At 36.6% G+C, this 24,069-nt stretch overlaps 2 protein-coding genes across 2 annotated transcripts in view; both read right to left on the reverse strand.

Moving 5' to 3' along the window:
• Positions 1–1,905: 1,905 nt before the first annotated feature.
• On the reverse strand, positions 1,906–15,227 carry LOC127870873 (isthmin-1-like). Its single transcript, XM_052413446.1, has 6 exons — positions 14,487–15,227; positions 7,797–8,334; positions 6,433–6,585; positions 3,852–3,959; positions 3,170–3,572; positions 1,906–2,459 (listed from the first exon to the last, which is right to left on the reverse strand). Exons 1-6 carry the CDS (start codon positions 14,937–14,939, stop codon positions 2,360–2,362), a joined length of 1,755 nt encoding a protein of 584 aa, XP_052269406.1. The 5' UTR covers positions 14,940–15,227; the 3' UTR covers positions 1,906–2,359.
• Positions 15,228–17,698: 2,471 nt separating this feature from the next.
• Positions 17,699–24,069, reverse strand: part of LOC127870877 (regulator of G-protein signaling 7-like) — a 138,023-nt gene continuing 131,652 nt past the window's right edge. Inside the window, exon 17 of the mRNA XM_052413453.1 lies at positions 17,699–23,736. Coding sequence (XP_052269413.1) covers positions 23,686–23,736 — 51 coding nt within the window. The 3' untranslated portion in view covers positions 17,699–23,685. The remainder of the gene's footprint in view (positions 23,737–24,069) is intronic.

Raw genomic sequence — 24,069 nt, forward strand, 5'->3', positions numbered from 1 at the left:
GTGATTTAATTTTAAATCTTAAATTGTTTAAAGTCGCGTCATTGTATGACGTCGTCAAGTATAATATTTTCCACGACATCGCAGGTTCACTTTTTACTGTCATAGATTTTTTAAAAGAAACATTATTTGGTTTGCAAGGTCCGTTAAATGGGGAACACCATATTCGGTATTTATATTATGTTTTAACAATTAATTCATGCTGTGTAATAAATATTGTATAAGATATTTCGATATTGATTGAAAATGTTTCAAATTGTTATTTATGAAACCTTTTATTTTAATGAGTGTATGCTATTATATTATACTTTGAATAGCATATCTGTTGTACTATAATCTTATTACTCATTTTTTATTGTTAATTTCATTTATTGTAGAGAATGGTCAATGTTAGCATGTTTAACGACATTGGATTTTTGGCGGATATACAACTCGGATACAATCTAATATTTGCGGGTATGTTTAAGTTTATTTACCGTACCCGGGGTACATGTAAGTAAAATTAAGAGTACCCGGGGTACATGTACCGGTAAGTAGTACCCGAGCCGAGTATGATCAATCGAGCCTTAGTAAGTGAGTGATGGTGTATGGGATAACATGCACTGAGGGTGTATATTTTTCACGAACAAGTCAATTGAAGGTGTTAGAGATGCATTGATCCATAAGATTAAAAAGGGTAATTAACCACGGGCTTATTAAAATTAAAATGATGACATTACATTGTACCAGCTGTTTATTGTTGTATACTGTAAGCTTGCAATATTTTAAATATTGTAAACAACTTACCTTGTATTAAGTTGGCACATTGTTGTCAGGTGTAGAAACTTTTTATACATATTTCTGTTAAGTTGCACTGGCTGAACCAAAAGAATTATGTAGTCGTTTCTAAATAATCACGAAACAACCTACTAATGCTTATATGCTTGCCAGTTACTGAGTTTGTGCATTTCCATTCATTATCGGCCTTGGCAAACAGCGTAGAATCAGATGAAACGCCGTGTGATGTCTGCTATTTCGTTACGCTGAATATTTCCATATCCGCGGGTGTTTTTATGTCAAATGTTATGGTTTTTCAATAGATCGTATACTTATCTACAAAACAGCGAATTAGCGTTCACTTTACATCATTTCTGATGATCTTATTTTGTAAATAATTTCTGAGCGTTAATTCCTACGTTGCTATGTCGTCAGCCATTTTGACGGTTGGTTTGTTTACTTTCGGTTTCCACTACAAACGAAATTAATTGATTTGCTGCTTGCGTTTATTTATTGATTAAATAATAAATTATTAAACCGTAATAATGTAATTGTCTGAATATCATTTATATTCAAGATATTATCGGATAAATAGAATACCATTCTAATACCAGGGTGTACTTACATTTATCTCGGAAAGCCTAGCCGTGTAAACCTTTCTTTAACTCGTCGCACTCAATACGTTGAATAACATAGATTTATGTCATGTTCATTAAAAAACCACAATGTGCACAAAAGACATGCATGTGTACTACCGATTGATATTCAAACACAATTATTACGCCTTTGTTTATCGATTAAACGCCTAACTGAATTAATAACGCGTAACGTCAGTTTCTTTGTTTCGTAGCAAGATGGAAGCTAGCCTAAGCGCTTTTCATGACGTCACGCGCGCGTGCCCTTTCCCATAAAAAATATTTAAACGCAAAATACTCGAAAACCTGATTTTTCCCAGGTATAACGCCTACGCCAACAGGTAGATCGCATTCCTGTCCATATACATGTCAAATTTCAGCAAACGTGCTAGGCCAGTATTCAAGAGACCCAAATCGCGGCTATATGCCTCAACTTAACGAAACTTAGCCCCCTTTATCATTCGTTCGATTGAACGTCATCAATGATGACGTCCAATACAGCACTCATTCCATACGTGGTGAAACACAAATGTTGATTATCTCCGTAAGCTTGCCAATGCTTTGATCACATTTAACACATAAAAACATTTCGTGATTTCGACGGAAGTTTTAGTGTCAATTTTAATGGTCTTATAAAATCAGTTGATACAATCCTATAATTTGTCATGAAAATGACGATAAAGTAATGGACGCACCTCAACAACAAAATAACATGAGCTTTTGATCAATCATCAGAACAACGTTATCGGCTATACCACCACTAACTGATGTGACTCGTCGATTTGCTTCTAGAGTCCCTGATACGTCCCTGTACGACATATAAGGTTCGTATTCACAAACAGACGATCTTCACAGACGACCGTGCGTCTTAACGACTTTGACAACCAATCAGACAGACGACCGTGCATCTTAACGACTCTGACAACCATCTTAACGACTCTGTCAACCATCTTAACGACTCTGTCAACCAATCAGTAATTTCCAAGCAGACTCTTCTGAAAGTTAAAGCCCTCGTCGTCTGGGTTGGTGCCGCAATGGAACGCGTTGTTAGGGGAGATCACCTCGTTGTACCTACAATGTCATCAGTGCTCTCATTTAGAGCTGATCATTATCATATCTACCCAATATTGATCACCCACGCATAATCTTTTAACATTCACATGTAGTGTTTACAAATGACAAGAACTTTCTATCATTTTTACAGATTTGTAATCAAAATATATGATTCGTGTACACATAATAATAGTAATAATAATAATAATAATAATATAATTTGTATTTAATATTAACACGCACACTAACGACAAGTTATTTGTATAATTTATCTCTAATGAATTAATGAGCACTAACAAGAAATCTTTATCTGACATGTTATCTGTGTCATTTACGCATTAACTCTGTCATTTGTGCAGCATGCGTGGTATCGGTTTATAATATCCGTATCTGAGATTAATATCTGCATTGCATAAGTTGTAATTGAAAAATTTAGCACAGAATTACTTTATATAGAGCTACTCAAAATATTGAATAACCATGTAGAAAGTAAATAACGTCACCCAATTAAGCCTACACGTCTTTTACAACGTTAGCAAAAATACTTCTGTATAATAATATTAAACTACAATTTTAGCCATGATTTTTAAAGCAAGCAGGATTATACGAATTTTTTATTATCCAAATGTGCATTGTAAATAGTTGAACATAAAATCCACCAATTACATAAATTAATATCTTGATCTGTTATTCAAATATTCAACCTGAAACAAGACGCCGCTACTTACTTCGTCCAGTCTCCTTTACATATGATCCAGGGAAGAAGGTCAATCTTGTAATGGAGCTCCTGAGAAATATCCGGGCTTATCAGCATGGGCGTGCCAGCAGCGCTGCCCCGAGTGACGAGGGAATAATCATCGTCATAGCAACACTGCTGGACCGCAAGTGTGAGCGTCCCCGGGGCTAGGGTTGACCTCATGCACGCCCGGGCGCCGGGCTTGTACACCAGGTCCGCATGTTTGCTGATATCGACCCATCTGACGTCACTGCCAAGTTTGACGTCATATATCACTTTCGTTTTTACCCGTACCAAGGGAAAAAAGCATGGACATCCGGGAAGTGATGCATTTCTGATGAAATCTTGAGCAAAGTTTGAGTAGCATTTCACCCACTTAGAACACACATCCTCTCCTGCGTAAAATAGAACTAAGTTAGGAATACAAATATTAAGACCCTCCCTTTTATTACATCTGATGAACTTCCAACCACACAATCAGAAGACAGACATATTATTAATGACTAGGCATTAATTGCAGTTTATCTGTCTGTAAAGGGTTGAATACCATTTCAGTCAATTCTCGAAGAAACATTATATAAATTAAGGTCTAATTACTGATTCCATATAGATTTATTTCATGTAAATGCGGGTGTTTGAACTAGAAAAGTCGATTGTAGGTCCACTCTACGTACCGGTATCTAGGTCCTGCTGATCCGGCTGCTCCAGTGGGGGCATGAACCCGACACCTTCCCATCTGTAGAACTCGCTGATAGCGCTTGAGTCCCCACCTGCACTCCCGTCTGAAAACACGCCGCCAACAATTTTCTATAACGTATAATTCATGGGTGACATTACATTGTTAACATTATTATTGTGAATATCGTTACTTCTTCATTTCCATTGCCGATTATTAAATAATTTTACCATCAGTGTATTAAGATTGTTCCTGTTCTTGACACATAAAAAAAGTATATTTACCCTTGGCGTTAGTCTTGTGATCGTTTGCGTGTCATAACGCCGTATGAAAATTAATATTTGCGCCAAGTTGTTCGACTTTCTTGAAACAAAGTATAATAATTGATTTGGCATATTCTTTTTACTACTGGCGTGAAGAATGTTTACCTTTGACTTCGAATTTTGAATTTGTACTCAAAGGTAGTCGAAAAGCATCAACAAAATAAGAACATGCACATATATGTTGAACGCACAATAACATTATGTAGAGTTATTCAGATACAACAAAGTTTACTCAATGTTATATTGCGAATACAACATGCACAGGTATTAAAATGTAAAAGAATTAAAGTTCAACGAGTAAAAATTATATAACATCTGCAGTACTTAAACATATTTAACCCGGACAAAATTACATCACCATTAATGATTACTTATATATAGTACACCTATCGGTACGTCTGTTAGAAGAATGTGACCAAGTCGACCGCATATGCATTACTCTCCATTACATGCTATCGCATATCATATCTCTTTATGCGTTTAAACGCGTCGACCGTCGGATATTTTGCATGCCATATGGACGCTGCATTCCAAGTACTAATGATGCGTTCAACAAAATTACCAATGAAACCAGAAAAAGAAAGGCATTGCCATCACAGACAACCTGTTACCATCACGATTTATAGTTAATGATCGTAAAGGAACCATGACCCCGCTGGTGTTATTTGTTTGTTAATTTTAGACGAATATTTGAAAGCAATGTTGTCATTGCTGGCATGTTCGAGTACATTTCGAGACCCGCTACCGTATTTTTACCGCGGAGTTAATTCGTTCCATCGAAATCCGGTGTATTTGTTCTGATGCCCGCTGTGACCAAATTGCAAACTATGTTAGGAATTACATGAATGACGTTTGTGAAAGTAGTACACATTTAACAGTATTCTTGTTCTTGTTTTTAGCGCATTCCTCTTTTCATAACGTGTTCGTTTCTTGTATAACGTGTTTGCTACTTGTATAACGTGTTTGCTACTTGTATAACGTATTTGCTACTTGTAAAACGTGTTTACTACTTGTATAACGTTTTTGCTACTTGTATAACGTGTTTGCTACTTGTATAACGTATTTGCTACTTGTATAACGTGTTTACTACTTGTATAACGTATTTGCTACTTGTATAACGTGTATCTAGTTGTATAACGTATTTGCTACTTGTATAACGGATTTGCTACTTGTATAATATGTTTGCTACTTGTATAACGCATTGGCTACTTGTATAACGTGTTTGCTACTTGTATAACGTGTTTGCGACTTGTATAACGTTTTTGCTACTTGTATAACGTGTTTACTACTTGCATTACGTGTTTGTTACTTGTATAACGTATTTGCTCCTTGTATAACGTGTTTACTACTTGTATAACGTGTTTGCTACATGTTTAACGTATTTGCTTCTTGTATAAAGTGTTTACCCTATTTCCGTCTTTGTTTTGTTAAAGGCAGTAGCATGAGAGTTTTAAGACATGTATTGCCTTGTTGTAAGGAAATAAGGTTTAGTCGATATCTGTATTTCACACTGAATAGAAATTTGTTGTGTGAGGTTTATAGTTACGTTCAATCGCACAAACACCGGTGAATCTCCTATGGAGTCAAGTGTTGTGGTGGTTGTGGATTGTGGATCGACATTCATCATCAGCATGGAATCCCTCCGTCTACAATGTTTCGCCCCTGAACCATGGACATTTCGGATGGGTGGGGCCACCGTATCTATGGTGTGAATGTCGATTGTCCTTCTTCTTCCAGTTTGTCTCTTCTAGACTCAGCCACAGCCAGCTGGACGACCGTTCTGCCCCGTGGCACAGTTTCTGGATAGTCCGCCGTCCATCCCTGCCCTGACCCGATTGCTGACATCAGTTAGCACACGGGTTGTACACAAAACCCTCTAGCGCCTAATTCTATGGGGAACAACCAAGTACGCCGGCCTCTATGGTTTCATGCTTCTAGCAGCTTTGTGAACTTGGCCTTTTTCCTTTCGTAGGCATATGGTTTCCCAAGGTACGGTAAACTCCATCACGATGAGTCGTTTCCCCGCATCTGACCACAGAACGATGCCGGACCTGTGGTTTGTCTGCACAATAATAGTGCTTGGAAAGATCAGCTTCTTGTAAATGTCAACCTCCATGGTCCATCATAAAGGTAGTAGAGGTATACCTGATCAGACTATGGGAACTTAGTAACATACCATTTTCGCGGATGATAATTGGCCATTTGTACGGTGTTAAATTTTGTTGGATTAATAAATATACAAGAGTTTGATTATACCTGCACACGTCGGCTGCAGACACACCATCGACTCCACCTCCGTGCATGCGGAGCCGCATTTGCGCATGCGCTCCTGTTGTCCCGCACCACAGGAAGTGGAGCACGGTGACCATGGCGACCACGGTGAGACCGCTTCTGCACCGATCACACTGTCTGTGATAGAACAAGGGGTTTAGGAGTTTTGTTTGTTTTGAAGAAACAAGAAAAAATGTTGAGTATATATCAATGCGTATATGCAGTGCTGAATCATTCTGGCCAAGAGCTTATATGTTACCTTAAGTTCGCATAATGAGCAAACATTTCGTTTTTTTAATGAAGGAAGAAAATGAAGTAATTAAATTAAACAAGAGGGCCTGAAAGGCCCAAAGTCGCTCACCTGAGATAACAAGATATAAGTGGGACAAATCTTCTGACCATATTTCATCAAGATTGGACAATGAATGTGGCCTCTAGAGTGTTTTACTATAGCCATATAAGGAAAAATGCCCCGCCCCCTGGCGGCCATGTTTTTCAACCAACCGGCATCATTTTCGAACTCGTCCAAGATATTATTGGGATGAATCTTCTGACCAAGTTTCATGAAGATTGGACAATAAATGTGACCTCTAGAGTGTTAACAAGATTTTACTATAGCCATATATAGCCATATAAGGAAAAATGCCCCGCCCCTTGGCAGCCATGTTTTTCAAGCAAAGGTTACCATTTTTGAACTCATCCAAGATATCAGTGGGACAAAACTTCTGAGCAAGTTTCATGAAGATCGGAAAATAAATGTGGCCTCTAGAGTGTTAACAAGGTTTTACTATAGCCATATTAGGAAAAATGCCCCGCCCCTTGGCGGCCATGTTTTTCAACCAACCGGCATCATTTTCGAACTCGTCCAAGATATTATTGGGATGAATCTTCAGACCAAGTTTTATGATGATCAGACAATAACTGTTGCCTCTAGAGTGTTAACAAGATTTTACTATAGCCATATATAGCCGTATAAGGACAAATGCCCCGCCCCTTGGCAGCCATGTTTTTCGAGCAAACGTAACCATTTTCGAACTCATCCGAGATATCATTGAAACCAATCTTCTGACCAAATTTCATGAAGATTGGACAATCAATGTGGCCTCTAGAGAGTTAACAAGGGAAATGTTGACGCCGCACAACGGACAACGGACGACGGACAAAAAACGATCACAAAAGCTCCCCATGAGCACGTTGTGCTCAGGTGAGATAAAAAAAATTAGATCCAGTAGTACTTATTTATTTATTAGAAACAAACGACAACTCGTGTAGTTCTAAACGTCTTATTTAAAACAAAGTTGGGAATTATGTAATAACATCTTTTTATTTAGCATTAAACGATCTCCTACCGCGTTCCGTGTTATCCACAAGCACCAACTCTCCTTCTGCAATTTCCCGCCAGTGTTGCTCCTGGCTCCATCCCGTGCTCACGCGCTCGCTGGGAGCCGCTCCCGCCCTGTCGCCGACAATACTGGATATGGTTCCGTCTCCTGAACGCGCACCAGACAATGTGTCGTCTGCTACTTTTTCTAAAATTTTCCGCAGCAACGTGGGACTCAAATTATGCACATCCAAACTTTTCCGGCCTTTCCTTTTAGAAATTGTGCATTCATTACAAATATTTTTGGGGGTTTTGTGTGAGTTCGGACTGTCTTCAAGGTTTGAATCGTCTTTGAACATTGTCGTAGGTGCGTCCTTCTGGACTCCGGCGCGCATGTTCAATGTTCTATTGCGGTTCTTTCTCTCCTGGTGTTTTCGTAGCCGTCTGCTACTTTCCGATATGGTCAATCGTGACGTGTTCGTTTGCTCGATGACAGACTCGTTTAACGTTCTCGTGCCTGACGAGTGGACGTCCACAAACCCTGAGAAGATGGAGAAGTGTCCAACCTGCAAGGTTTGTGAGAATAACGTTAGTTTATTTCATCTGAAACCTTAAAACGATCATCATCATCATCATCATCATCATCATCATCATCATCATCATCATCATCATCATCATCATCACCATCATCATCATCATCATCATCATCATCATCATCATCATCATCATCATCATCATCATCATCATCATCATCATCACCACCACCACCACCACCATCATCATCATCATCATCATCATCGCAATCCTCCTTCTCATTATCATATTCATCACCATCACCACTATCATCATCATAACCGTCACCATTATCGTCATCATCGTCACAGCTGAAATTATGAAACTGCAATTCTTAAAGACGAAGCGTATTAAACATGTAATAAAGAGTTATATTTTTTTAAGGTCACATTATTACTTGATACGATATTGCAATGGCCTTTATTGTGAAGGACACATCATAAGATAACCTGATCAGGTTGTAAAACCATTCAGGATGTACTCCTTATGGTTAGCTGGTGCGTATCTACGGTAGAAAACTAAAGCTTACCATACAGTATACGTGTTTCGCTCAGGCAGAATACATAATGCGTGTTTCGTTCAGGCAGAATACAGTATGCGTGTTCCGTTCAGGCAGAATACATAATGCGTGTTTCGTTCAGGCAGAATATATTGTGCGTGTTTCGTTTAGGCAGAATACATTATGGGTGTTTCGTTCAGGCAGAATACATTATGCGTGTTTCGTTCAGGCAGAATACATTATGGGTGTTTCGTTCAGGCAAAATACATTATGCGTGTTTCGTTCAGGCAGAATACATTATGGGTGTTTCGTTCAGGCAGAATACATTATGGGTGCTTCTTTCAGGCAGAATACATTATGGGTGTTTCTTTCAGGCAGAATACATTATGGGTGTTTCGTTCAGGCAGAATACATTATGGGTGTTTCGTTCAGGCAGAATACATTATGGGTGTTTCGTTCAGGCAGAATACATTATGGGTGTTTCGTTCAGGCAGAAAACATTATGAGTGTTTCGTTCAAGCAGAATACATTATGCGTGTTTCGTTCAGGCAGAATACATTATGGGTGTTTCGTTCAGGCAGAATACATTATGGGTGCTTCGTTCAGGCAGAATACATTATGCGTGTTTCGTTCAGGCAGAATATATTGTGCGTGTTTCGTTTAGGCAGAATACATTATGGGTGTTTCGTTCAGGCAGAATACATGATGCGTGTTTCGTTCAGGCAGAATACATTATGGGTGTTTCGTTCAGGCAAAATACATTATGCGTGTTTCGTTCAGGCAGAATACATTATGGGTGTTTCGTTCAGGCAGAATACATTATGGGTGCTTCTTTCAGGCAGAATACATTATGGGTGTTTCTTTCAGGCAGAATACATTATGGGTGTTTCGTTCAGGCAGAATACATTATGGGTGTTTCGTTCAGGCAGAATACATTATGGGTGTTTCGTTCAGGCAGAATACATTATGGGTGTTTCGTTCAGGCAGAAAACATTATGAGTGTTTCGTTCAAGCAGAATACATTATGCGTGTTTCGTTCAGGCAGAATACATTATGGGTGTTTCGTTCAGGCAGAATACATTATGGGTGCTTCGTTCAGGCAGAATACATTATGCGTGTTTCGTTCAGGCAGAATATATTGTGCGTGTTTCGTTTAGGCAGAATACATTATGGGTGTTTCGTTCAGGCAGAATACATGATGCGTGTTTCGTTCAGGCAGAATACATTATGGGTGTTTCGTTCAGGCAAAATACATTATGCGTGTTTCGTTCAGGCAGAATACATTATGGGTGTTTCGTTCAGGCAGAATACATTATGGGTGCTTCTTTCAGGCAGAATACATTATGGGTGTTTCTTTCAGGCAGAATACATTATGGGTGTTTCGTTCAGGCAGAATACATTATGGGTGTTTCTTTCAGGCAGAATACATTATGGGTGTTTCGTTCAGGCAGAATACATTATGGGTGTTTCGTTCAGGCAGAAAACATTATGAGTGTTTCGTTCAAGCAGAATACATTATGCGTGTTTCGTTCAGGCAGAATACATTATGGGTGTTTCGTTCAGGCAGAATACATTATGGGTGCTTCGTTCAGGCAGAATACATTATGCGTGTTTCGTTCAGGCAGAATACATTATGGGTGTTTCGTTAAGGAAGAATAAAGTATGCGTGTTTCGTTCAGGCCGAGTATTGGCATTTCAACCATATACTAGTATCATAAACCCGAACGAGTTGATTGGTTCTTATATGGCGTGTTAGACTCGCAATTCCCATCAAAATACGCTGGCAACGCACTAGACTGATTTTAGTCCCTGAAAATAATCTTCTGAAACCGTATAGGGCATCTAAAGGTAGGCAACTCGCGTTCTATTTACATACTTAAATTTCATTGGCAAAGTTTCCAATGGCTGTCGTGAAAAAATCTCATCAATGTGGTACTCTATTAATGAAACACATCAGGAACAAAGTAACACACAGTACATGTTATATGATTTTGATAATTGTTTGAAGAAACGACTGCATCAGACTATGAACGCACCAGAGTGCATTTAAAAAAAAACTAACAAATCTATGTATCAAAATATAAATATCTCATTAACGCAACAAAATCGAAAAGTGTACGCACTCAAGCGCATCAAATGCATCGGAACGCATCAAAATACGCTTAGTGTATACACTATAACGCATCAAAATACTGTATGGATGGATAGAACCAGACTACAATAAGTACGAATATGAATGGATCAAAATACGCTGGGTACGAAGCGGCCTGCACAAGAATACAGTGTATTCGCATAGAAACGCATCGATACGCTCGGCAACCGCTGTAACGCATCGAAATACGCGGGTTCGCACACCGATACGCATTCCAACACGCAAGGTACGCACAGGAACGCGTCATAAGGCCTCGGTGTCATCGCGCAACTGGGAGAGCGCGCTACTGATTATCTTCGTACACACAACAAATACCCGAGGATTAGAGACCACTTAACTTTTCACTTATATATATATCGCTCGGTGGGGGTTCTTCGATGATGATAAGTCGATTACATTAAGGGCACAGAAGTTTGTTCTAGTTATTTTACACAATAGTATGAGCTGATATACTAAGTTAATACGTGAACTGCTTTGAACGAAAAAAGAATAACATTGTATTACGTCTGTAATGTTAAATTGGGTCATAAGGGTCATTTATTGCCGTTACTATTAGCATGGAATCCTGAGGCCATAGTAAATAATACTCACCCTGAATGTGTTGATATTTTTTTCAGATACAAATATGTCTTTATTAGTACAGCGATAATATACTTACGCGTATCTCTGATTTGTTTAGTAACATTGAAACATGTATATATCGTATTTTATGTGAGAACAAAAAAAAACAAATGATTCGTGTTCTGAGAAAACAGGGTTAAATGCATGTGCGTAAAGTGTCGTCCAAGATTAGCCTGTGCAGTCCGCACAGGCTAATCAGGGACGACACTTTCCGCCTTAACTGGATTTTCGTGTAGAAGAGACTTCCTTTAAACGAAAAATACCATAAAAGCGGAAAGTGGCTAATCTGGGACGACACTTTACGCACATGCATTTAGCCCAGTTTTCTCACAACGCGACTCAAATAAAATAGAGATAGTGAAGCGCATAAATGCCTTTTTAAGGCACAGTGTGATCAGGTTCATGAGAAACCGCTATGACTGACAATATTTGGGTTATTGCGTCAGTAATATATCAGAACTGTCAGACAACCATAACAAAGCCATATTATTAGACATAAAATAGTTGGATATGTTTTTGTATTTTAACAACGTCTTATTTTACGAAAAATTCTTGATATACATTAATGCAACAAAATAAATAGTGACAATTAACGTATTAATTAATATTATGTGAAATAGAAGTATTTTTCTAAGAAAAGTATTCAGTTTAAATCTAAAAAAAAATGAATACTAAATAACGAACTTTGAATTTTAAAAATGAAAGATGTATGAATTTATTAAAATACAGTTAAGAAGAATACAAAAATGGTTTCCATACAGAAGGCGATTTTGTAGTTCCTTTCTTAGTACTGTGAAACCATTTATTTTCGCCAGCACGAAATTTCGTCGTTTAAAAAATGACTTTTTCGTCAGCACTTAAATTCGCCAATTTGTGACTTTGAAAAAATAAATAAAATAAATGCGTCAGTTAATAACCGATTTGTTTGTAATACATGTCCGAAATAATCGCGGTTGCGATAAATCGTGGTAGGGGAAGAGGGAGGACACTTGGGAGTCACTTGCAGGAGGTGGGGCCTGTTTGTCACATGCCAAATAATATACTCGTACTAGTAGCATATACTGTTATGGCCTCGTTTAACTCGTGCATGAACAACGCCGAATACAAATATAGGACTCGATTAAAGCACCCTACATTTCACAAGCACTGTCTACAATTAATGGTGTAAGTTATAAAAATTGCTGAACAAATACTGATCACAAATTAAAACCATTAATAAAACTTAGCTCATGTTGAGTTTAAGATATGCAAGCGCTCAGTTTGACAATGCATGTTTCTCTATTCATGTGAGATATATATCGGACGAAATACCACGGGGACACACGTAAAACACGATTGTGCTTCTTAGTGATGACGGACGCTCGTGTTGCGCTTGCCACTCACGAAAACCTCGAATATATGTGGAAATGCTAAGATTTACGTTGGAAACGTATATCTCAGGCCCCGGGATCCACTCGAAACTCTGCAGGCTCTGATACAGACCACACCGGAATGTGAATAAACCAAACATTAACTGAGATACCAAATCTGCTAACGTTTGAAGTGTTTTATTGCGTTTACGATTCCTCGCGAACAGCTATCCTAAAACAGCGGGAGAGTCTTTTAGCCATTTTTTGTTTCATTGATGTTCAATGTAAAGTCGATAACAGGTGGGTTTTTTTCCATTTTCAACCGCTTGACACGTTTTCTCGTGAATTGTTTGTTTTTGTTTATCAATTTATAAAATTGTTTAACCAAATTATGTTGCTCATCAACATAGCTTGATGTTAATTATAATAGTCTGTTTATAATATTCGTCTGTTTATCAATAAAGTTGATATAATATTTTAGTTTGTTACTTATCAATATCGTTTAAGTACTATTGTATTGTATCACATTAAGATGCTTGTTAACTGTCTAAATTATTGTATATCATGGACGTTGTATTCTTGTATTTTATTAGTCTAAATGGCCAGTATTATTTTAGTTTGTTTACTTGTGTAAATTGTTGTTAATCAATATTAAATCTGTGTATGTCGTAGTTGGTTGTGTTTCGAATCATAAAAAATGGGTTATGATTGCATGCCAATATAGTACACCATGGCATAAAGTTGTTTATCATTAAAATCTGTTTTATACTTTCTTGTCTTCTAGCTCTCAAGGGAAATTACTTTGTTGTTTATTACTATGATTCGTTAATTAGTGTTGTTTATTCCTATGATTCGTTAATACTAATTAGAGCGTTGAAGCGATTCTCACATCGCTGTTGCGGAATTCGCCTGTTAAAAACTAAACACTAAAACAAATTAATTATTTCGTTGGGATATGGTTACATGTATGTTAAAGCGTCTAAACAAAAACACAAATCATAACATTTACTTTAATAATTGTTGAGTGGGAAAACATATCTGTACGCTTTAAGTTGATTTATGTTCAACGCACATGTTACACATATACCGGACGCAACGGATTTCAGAAGATTTGAAATAAGAAATAAACTCTTGCTGGTATAACGCTCATGGGATTGTTTTATGATAATTTGATATTTCTGCACCGTGTGACCCCATCTTCATTGCCTTGGTACATTATGAAATTAGACTCACACACCCACAACCGGAAGTCGTGTAGGGCCGGCGAAATACGCGCGCGATCGTTAATACTTAAAAGATACAAAAACACACGACTTGGTGGCCATCTGCTTTTTATATATATATATAAATATTATATATATAATTATAGTGCTCAAAGTAAGGACTTGTATTATGTTTTTCTTTAATTTCTCAAGGTTTTCTGTGTTAATTATATGTACATGTCGCAGAAATGCTACATTAAATTGTGACAAGGATGAAACAACAAAATATAATAATTTACAGATTTGCTACTGTGTACACTACCTTTGGAGTGTGATTTGTGAGAGCGGATTGATTCCCTGATGCCGCTCCTTCCATAGAATGCCGGTTACCATAGATACTGGAAATAGTCCACACAAAGTACACGACAAACATAACTATTAAACACATGTTTACTTTCTGAACAACACTAAACAAAACCGCACATCTACTGCGTTTTGAGAATGTCGAGCGCGCAATAGTAATTCCATTTGAAGGCGAAGTTTTCTCGGTATCTTCAGACGACAATTTCTCGGAAACACAGCACGACACGGAGTCCACGGACAATTGCTCGTTGATGTCCACAGACGACGCTCGTCTAACAGAAGACAATTTACAAATGTCGTCTGCGCCCGTTCCATTTTCGGCGCAAAATCGGCGGCCCTCGTCCAACACAGCGACATTCGCACCTTTCCTCATTAGCAGAACTTGAACCCGCCTTTGAAATATTCTATACATACACTTCGATCATCTCGCCTACCGACGTAACATTAGTTTTAATAACAACTCCAATGTCGACCACTCGCTGAGCTGAATAAACTTTCACACAAAATCCCTCTCTAGGCAAACCCGACCTTTGTTCGTTTCGCACCCCCGGCCACATTACGTCCTAACCCCGTTAATTGCAACACAAACGGAATCAACCGCACACTATAAGTGTTCATATCATTCATTCGGAGCAGAACAGAGACTAAAGTCCTTACACTGGCGATTGAAAAATGAGGAACAACGTATTAAATGTCTTATCGGCGGCTTAGAGTTCATTTGTTGTATGATTGCAGACCGCTGCGACTAGCTAACCCCCGCGGGAAGAGATAGATGTATTGATTGCGAAGTTCAGTAAAATTCTTCAAACCTTAGAAAAGCACCAGATATTGAAGTCTGTCTCAATGGACGGATGAAGGCTATCCGCGAAACGCACAATTCTTAAGGCTTCGTGAGAAACTAGCTGCGCGAGAAATTCGCTTTTACGAAATGAGACAAAATTCATGTGTACGAATTCATAAAGGGATTCTTTTACTTATTAAAAAACATGAAGCATACTTAGTGTACATTTTTTTGCAAATGAACACTAATTTGTTTTTAACTTTAATGCAGTTCTTTCCACGTGTACATAATGCTATAGTTATCTTATGTATTAACTATTCCGAGGGATCTTTTGCCTATATGGCAATTCTGCCAATTTACATGATTATAATTCGTCTTCTTTGCCGAAATCGACTTTAACCATTGAATTATTGCATGAACTTTCATAACGAAGTTTTTCGAGTTGTAACGCTACATGTGTACGGTATATAAAGACAAAAATAAAAAATAAAAAACAACATATTGTCACAAATAAGTGCACGTTGTCTCGGACATTCCGATGTAAACAGAGGCATTCCGATAATCCCAAGTATTTCAAAATATGACGTTTCAATCCCGTGATCGAGACGTTATTTCTGTCTGATGCGCAGAATCGCTGACTCTGAAGACTGACTGACTGACGTAGCGTGCCCTCATTAGCGCGATAAGTGTCTCGAAAAGCACGCGCGTAGGGGTATCAACCGCGTCTCGTCCTGAGTGATGGAGAGGGAGGGCAGCTGGATAAACACGGCGGTGGGAGTGAGCGATCTCTAGTAGAATTCAATATGGCCAGCCGGGGGGGGGGGGGGGGGGTTCCGCCGGTAAAGATCTCGTTAAATCGGAAGCAAACATACTTGGTTGCAGTTTCGCACTTGGTACGTAGTGAAATTGTGGTAATATACCGTTAATTAATCTATGTGGCCAAAAAGTTATACCGAGAGTACACATTTTAAAATATATTTAATTCACGGAAGCATGATGATAAAAGTTGCCGAGAAGAAAAACTTAAAGTAATATTAATGGCCAATAACGTTGTGACAATTATTTCATCCACATTTTCAGCTAGCAAATTTTAATGAAGGATATTGAAAATCGCAGTTGTACACATTCATAATATAAGGTAAAATGCTTGTCGGTATAAATGCTGTCATTTGCAACCTGTTACAATACTTCGTCGAATAAGTATACGCAAATGAAAGATCCTGTAAACCCTTTTCGTCGTTTTTTACATTATAAAGCAAAGCGCGGAGTGGTGTTTTAGGAAGTAGCAATTTAACGGTGTTCTTTTAACCCCTCTAATTAAGCATATTTTCCATCGTTAGGACTTATGCATATAATATGAGAAAACCAGCGTTCTTTTTCTGCTAGTTCGTTTTAAGGAACGCCTTTTATATGTTTTTTTCTTAATAAATTAAAAATGCAATTTTGATTTGAAGCGAAGCGTATTCAGTACCAGTTGCTATGGTACTAAACAAATGCTGTCGTTCATGCCTGACAATTCATGCTAATTGAGTCTCGCTCAGGGAAAACGGCGTTTACGCACTCTGCACAGGCTAATAAGGGACGACACTTTCCGCCTAAGTAGGATTTTCGCAAATAATACTTCCTTTACACAAAAACATACAACAAAAGCAGAGCTGTTCACGATAAAAATCGATTTTCTAAGAGCCCGATTCAAATATATTGCTATGTGCTATTTGACCATTTTATTCAGTGCTTATCAATCTGTGCTTTCTAAATACAATTACGTGAAAACTGCTCGACGTTAATGTAACTCGTTCGCGGTCAAACAAAATCAATAAACTGTCTTCCTTTTTAATTCCATACATTTACCGTTTGTTTGTTTCCATGGACTAACATTAGTCTAACTAGCATGAAAGACTGATCAATGTAGGTATTGCGTTTGTGAAGAAGTCCTACAACAATTCATATATCAGTCCATGACAGCTAGACATTGCAGACAAACTCAGGCGCTGACTTTTAATTGAGCCGCGTTCTGAGAAAACTGGGCTTAATGCATGTTCGTAGTGTCATCCCAGATAAGCCTGGCGACGCTTTTATGGTATTTTTAGTTTTGAGGAAGTCCCTCCTTACCGAAAATCAAGTGTAGGAGGAAAGTGTCGTCCCTGATTAGCCTGTGCGGACTGCACAGGCTAATCTGGAATAACATTTTACGCACATGTATTAAGCCCAGTTTTCTCAGAACAAGGCTCAATTGAACATTGCTTTTATCGCACTGTTTCAAAGTATTAAAACATATTTTATCATTTGTGATTACGATTAAAAAATACGTTTTCAACCTTAAATAAAACAAACACTGAGGAAATTATATTGCAGTTCCTAGCGAGAAAGAAAGTTCTAAGAAACTCAACGACATTAATGACTTTTATTATCAATATTTACCAGAAAAATCTTGACAACATGTCATCAATGCATGAGCTACTATACACAAGACATGAAAAACATATGGCATTTGGAAGGGACGCATTTGTACAGCTTACAAGCTATGATACTAATTAAACCGTTTAACAATACACACTTATCAGCAAATTGACACGTTTAATCTTTGCATTGAATAAAGTCACGTTAGTTGAGGTTGCTGGCTATGTATGTGTTTTCAATACCATCTAATATACTGAGTATGTGCAGACAGATTTGCGAGGCACACAAACAAATGGCATCGCCTCTGCATTTGATTTAATTTGGTCTGGTCAAGCCATTTAAAGAATTCAGACACTAAAATCACTGGAACTAGAGCCTTCACCATGAGTATTGTGCCATAAGAACAGATTAGCATGCAAAAATTAATAAGAAGTTAACAACGAAATTCCTAGCTCCATTATAAGCTACAAGTACTTGCCAAATTAAACTATTGTATTTCATACATTCATTTTCAACATGAAACTAATACATTTAGACTGAAATGTACATATTGATTTCTATTATAACTGCAAGTTTATCATTATAGATCAGTGTATACATTGTAACTGTTGAGTGTAACTAGTAATAACAATTCACAAATGAATCTCAGGCTTATCAAGAACTATTGCAGTACTCAGCCATGAACACTTATGATAATAAGACATTTAGAAACAAGAGGGATCATGGCCCTTCAGCATTCACCTGAGTTTAACCCATTTATGCCTAGTGGACTCTCCCATCTTTCTAAATTGGATCAACTTATTTCCAAAATTAGGGATGTCTAGTATATTTATTTCTATATTTAGAATATTTCTTACAGTAATTCCTTTAAGCAAACAGCGCAGACCCTGATGAGACGCCGCATCATGCAGTGTCTCATCTGGGTCTACGCTATTTGCCAAGGCCTTTTTTCTAGAAGCTAGGCATAAATGGGTTAAAAATACAATTGTGGAATAATGGACCTGGCTAAATATTTTTTTTTACTCCACTTGACATAGAGTCAAAGATGGATATTGTAAAGATAAAAATTCTGTAGGTTACAAAGTGTTAAACACGTTATTGGTGACCTACTTTTTGGACACACATGGCTCTGAATTTGGCCTCGATTCTGTCAAGATTCTGAGCCATTCATAGCAAGTGTCATGGAAATAGAATAATACATTTGACTTTTAGAATGGTTATATGTTTTTTCCCCAAGATTTAACCTAGTGACCTTGTTTTTGCACGCACATGACCTAGACTCAAACTCAGCCTTAGTATGGCCATGATATGAAATTAAAGAAACTTACATCAAGATTGAGTCATAAATGGAGTTTCTAGAATTGTAGCATGGTGCTTTTAAGATTTGACCTGGTGACCTATTTTTGGAAGCCTGTTAGCCAGATTCAAACTAAGCCCAGTAATTGTCAAGCTTGAATTTGAAAATGTACAAATACCATGACCCCACCATGACCCTTTCAGACATATGGTGACCACAATAAGTCACCATAAGCACTTTGTGCTACGAGAAACTTCAAAATAAAAGAACCTGCAACACCAAAGTTTCTACTACACAAATTTATGCTTTTTCAATCAGTAGCTGTTGTTAAGTTGTACAGAAAACATCAGTAATAACAAGTAAGATTATTGTTATTTTACTTCTGCATTCACAAATAATGCCAACAATCTTAATAGCGTAATTTTCAATATCATCATACAATACATGTCCTACAAATTTACATTATGGCATACATACAATCATTAAATAGCTGCAGATAGACTAATATTTCATTCATATAGAATATATATTATTAACATATGACAGCAATTGACGAATATATGGTTCGGATGAAAAATAGATTAATTCATGTACCCTATTTAAAGACATTCCGTGTATGATTAACATCTATATGCAGCGAAATAAATAAATACATATGCATGCATACATAAATTAATTAATAAATATCGAGTCTTATATTATGAGATCACCTCAAAAACAAAATCAAAGGAAACAACTTGAAAATTCTGAAAAAAATAAGAACAAAACAAAAACAATTTTAATGAATGCAGCTTGAAAGACATATACAGGACATGAAATATCCTAAACAAAACCTCCACCTTCCACTTTCATTGTGTTTTAATTCTGAGACATCATTATTACCATATAACATTTCATATGGGGAAAATTACCAGAGCAAAAAGCAGGGAAATTCCCCTTGTTGTTCAAAAGGCTGATGTTTTGGGGTCAGTCAACAAAGTTAAGTTTTGTATCATGTGTTACAATGCCTGGAAAAGAATTACTGGTATTAAAAATGAAGAGACAATGCTCAAAACACAAGGAGACCTATAAAGCTTTATAGCGAAAATATAAAGGACAGGTCCTACCACAATTTAGCAGCTTGTACCATTAATTTTTGGTATCTAGGTACTGATGTGATGACCACAGGTGGTTAGCGTGTGGCTATGATATTAATTAGTGAAAACATCATTTTGAATGATAAATAATCATATTATAACGAAAAATTAACTTTTCTGAAAAAAAAATATTTCACTATCAAATATATATATAACAAGGTATGCAACTCAAAATCAGCCCAAAACGGGGTGCATCGCTTTGAACAGCCATATCTTCATAAATTTTGCAGCGATTTTCACGATCTCGGTCTTATTCAACGCAGAAATGAATTTCCTTTCTGGAAATGTATATGTCTTGCAATATTTTAACAAATGCTGGGTCAACTTTTAAGAAATAACACGATACACAACACGCATGACCCAGTTGACAGTGATCATGCTGTCTTTAAGACTGAAATCTTCACGGAGTAAAGGGCAACTTCCCTACAAAGTTCATGTAGTTCGATACCAAAATTCAATAAAACGTATGAAAAAACATTATTACCGTTCTTGTCGTTACATTCTGCATCAAGACTAACTGTCCAGCGCCGTTTGAAACCTTTGTTTACATACATTTCAACTAACTGACATTTTAAACATACGAGTGATTTCATTGGTCCAATGCGGAGGTGTGTCTTTACAACTGGAGATTTCATTCATAAAGAATACATGATCACTGTCAACTGGGTCATGCGTGTTGTGTATCGTGTTATTTCTTAAAAGTTGACCCAGCATTTGTAAAAATATTGCAAGACATATACATTTCCAGAAAGGAAATTCATTTCTGCGTTGAATAAGACCGAGATCGTGAAAATCGCTGCACAATTGATGAAGATATGGCTGTTCAAAGCGATGCATCCCGTTTTGGGGTGATTTTGAGTTGCATACCTTGTTATATATATATTTGATAGTGAAATTTTTTTTTTCAGAAAAGTTAATTTTTCGTTATAATATGATTATTTATCATTCAAAATGATGTTTTCACTAATTAATATCATAGCCACACGCTAACCACCTGTGGTGATGACTAGGTGATGCTGTTTACTAGGTCACACTGTGTGGGGATACACAAACCCACTTTGTTCCCTAGATACACATTCGAACATATTGAGTATTGCTTTTGATACACATTTTGCTACATATTCAAAACAAGCTAAAACATGTGACCTTAAATAACACTTCCTATAAAATATATTTAACTCAGAGCTCCAGATAAGGGTCGTATTTTCGTAATTACGAATTATTTTCAAGTCCGTTACATATTTATTTTGAAATCTTGTCGTACCATTAAGAATTACAAAACCAGTTACGAATATTATTTTTACATCGGTTCGTATCGATTTTTTTGAGAGAATTTCGCGTATTAAAGATCTTTTCAGTGCTTATATAAAATGGTTATCGGGTTTGTTTAACAAAGCGCATTTTTTCCAATAAAAGCGGCGTGTACAGTCTCTCTGTCAAAAACAATGGCGGCGCCCAGAGGGCGTCTTAAAAAACTGCAAAGCATGCAAAAACACGCTTTAAAATATTGTACGCAAAGTGAGCAGAAGTTGAATGTTAAGAAAGACATTAAAGAAAAGATCTTCTACGATGTTGTATGTTCAGTTGCCGACACAGTCGGAAAAAGCTAAAAAAAACGCGACACAACGGGTCCAAACTTAAACAAAAAAAAACATTGAACAAGTGGAAGGGACACTTCCCGTGGCTAATCGTTGAAAAGATTGATAGGGGGACCCGTTTTAATTGTGAAATATGTAAAAATTCATCGAAGGCATGCAATCTAAGCACAGTTTGGGCATATGAAGGTATTTGAAAAATAAAATTGTATAATATTGAATAGACACTGTTGAACTCGTATAAATAAAGTTGCTAGTATGTTTATTTTGATTTTTTGCATGAAAATAACCATTATTATTTATTTTTAGGTCATTTAGAAAAGTTAAGAGTTATTTTCCAAAACTTAGTAGTAACGTTTAGAATAAAATTTCAGAGTTAAGAATTATTTTTGAAGATCTGGTAGTAACGTTTAGAATTTCACAAAACCTTATCTGGAGCTCTGTAACTGTTCCCACCCCCAAAAAAGAATAAAACAACAACACAATAATGTTGTAAGAATTTACATAGAGACAGGTGTGATACTCTTTTATTTGTTGGATCAGAGGAACTTACAAGTGCAAGCAATTACTGTTATATAAATACCTTTGTTACACCGTTTCCTTACAAAAATTTACATGTAAGAGTACATTGAGAAAATATTTGGTTATTCAGTTTTCTATGAGCCAACATACTTGAATATGCAAGTACATGGAAAGCATATCCTTTGTTACAATGCTCAATATAAAGAAGCATTTTTTTTAGTTTTCAACAAAGTTCTTCTTGACACACGTAAACAAGTTGAAGCAAGTTTCTTCAAACTTTGTTACACAGTTATCTTAAAAAGAATGTACATGTAAAACTATATGCAAGTTGTCAAAGAAATTGTGCTATGAGTAATACATTATCCTATTTTAATACTTATACAAGAACAAGTTCAAGCAAGAAGTGTAATGGTGTATCCTTCGTTAAAGAGCATAATATGAAACAATGTACACAGATCAGTTAAAACAAATTGTGACAATCTTATAGTACACTCAAGTTATGACAATATTATAGTACAAGGAAGTTGTGACAATCTTGTAGTACAAATGAGTTGTGACAAAATTCTAGTACAAACAAGTTGTGACAATATTGTAGTACAAGCAAATTGTGACAATCTTGTATTACAAACAAGTTGTGACAATTTTGTAGTACAAACAAGATGTGACAATATTGAAGTACAAACAAGTTTTGACAATATTGTAGTACAAGAAAGTTGTGACAATATTGTAGTACAAACAAGATGTGACAATATTGTAGCACAACCAAGTTGTGACAATATTGTAGCACATGCAAGTTGTGACGATATTGTAGTACAAGAAAGTTGTGACAATATTGTAGTACAGACATGTTGTGAAAATATTGTAGTACAAGCAAGTTTTGACAATATTGTAGGACAAACAAGTTGTGACAATATTGTAGTGCAAGCATGTTGTGACAATCTTGTAACATAAACACTTGATTTGTTATACAGTTTGGTAGGAAACACTTACTTGTTTAAATGTTTTCAATGAAAAACATAATTTGTTGCACAGTTTGCTATACAGCACTTGATTTTGTTACAACTTTAGCTATGAAACATAGGTTTTGTTACACATTATTCACTCTATGAACAATTGATTTGTATTACACAGTTCCATACAAAACACCTATTTGTTATACATTTACTATGAAACAAAAATTATGTTACTCATTTTCCAATGAAAAATTATTAACTTGCACAGTTCCCTTTCAAACACTTACTTTGTTACACAGTAACCTATCAAACACTTATTTTGTTTCAAAGTTACTCTATAACACATCTATACTTTTACACATTTTCTGTTAACCACTTATGTTTGTTGCACAGTTCCCTATAACAGCCATATACAAACAAGGTTGTGTATTGCACAATTAAGCAGCGTACCACTACTATCAATGAACATGGACATCATAATGCCGTCATTTTCCGTATCTCCAGAGGTACAAGTCTTTTCTTACTCTGCAATGGAGTACAATAAGGCTCCTACATAAAATAACTACAGATACATCACTATACAGAATAAAAGAGATTTGAGTCTCTTTTGGAAAAACAGGGCTTAATGCAATAGTGTAAAAAGTCCCAGATTAGCCTATGCAATTGACACAGGCTTATCAGGGACAACACTTTCCCTTTTCTGAGTTTAAAGTAAATCTCTTTTTTGCAAATATCCAGTCAATCGAAAAATATGGTATCTGATTAGCATGTGTAAATTGCACACACTAATACCGGTAAATGATTTCTGCATGATACAAAATAACAGTAGAACACCCTGACAAGATAAAGCATCAGTAA

The sequence above is a fragment of the Dreissena polymorpha genome, chromosome 3, assembly GCF_020536995.1.
Source record: "Dreissena polymorpha isolate Duluth1 chromosome 3, UMN_Dpol_1.0, whole genome shotgun sequence".
NCBI classification, from domain to species: domain Eukaryota; kingdom Metazoa; phylum Mollusca; class Bivalvia; order Myida; family Dreissenidae; genus Dreissena; species Dreissena polymorpha.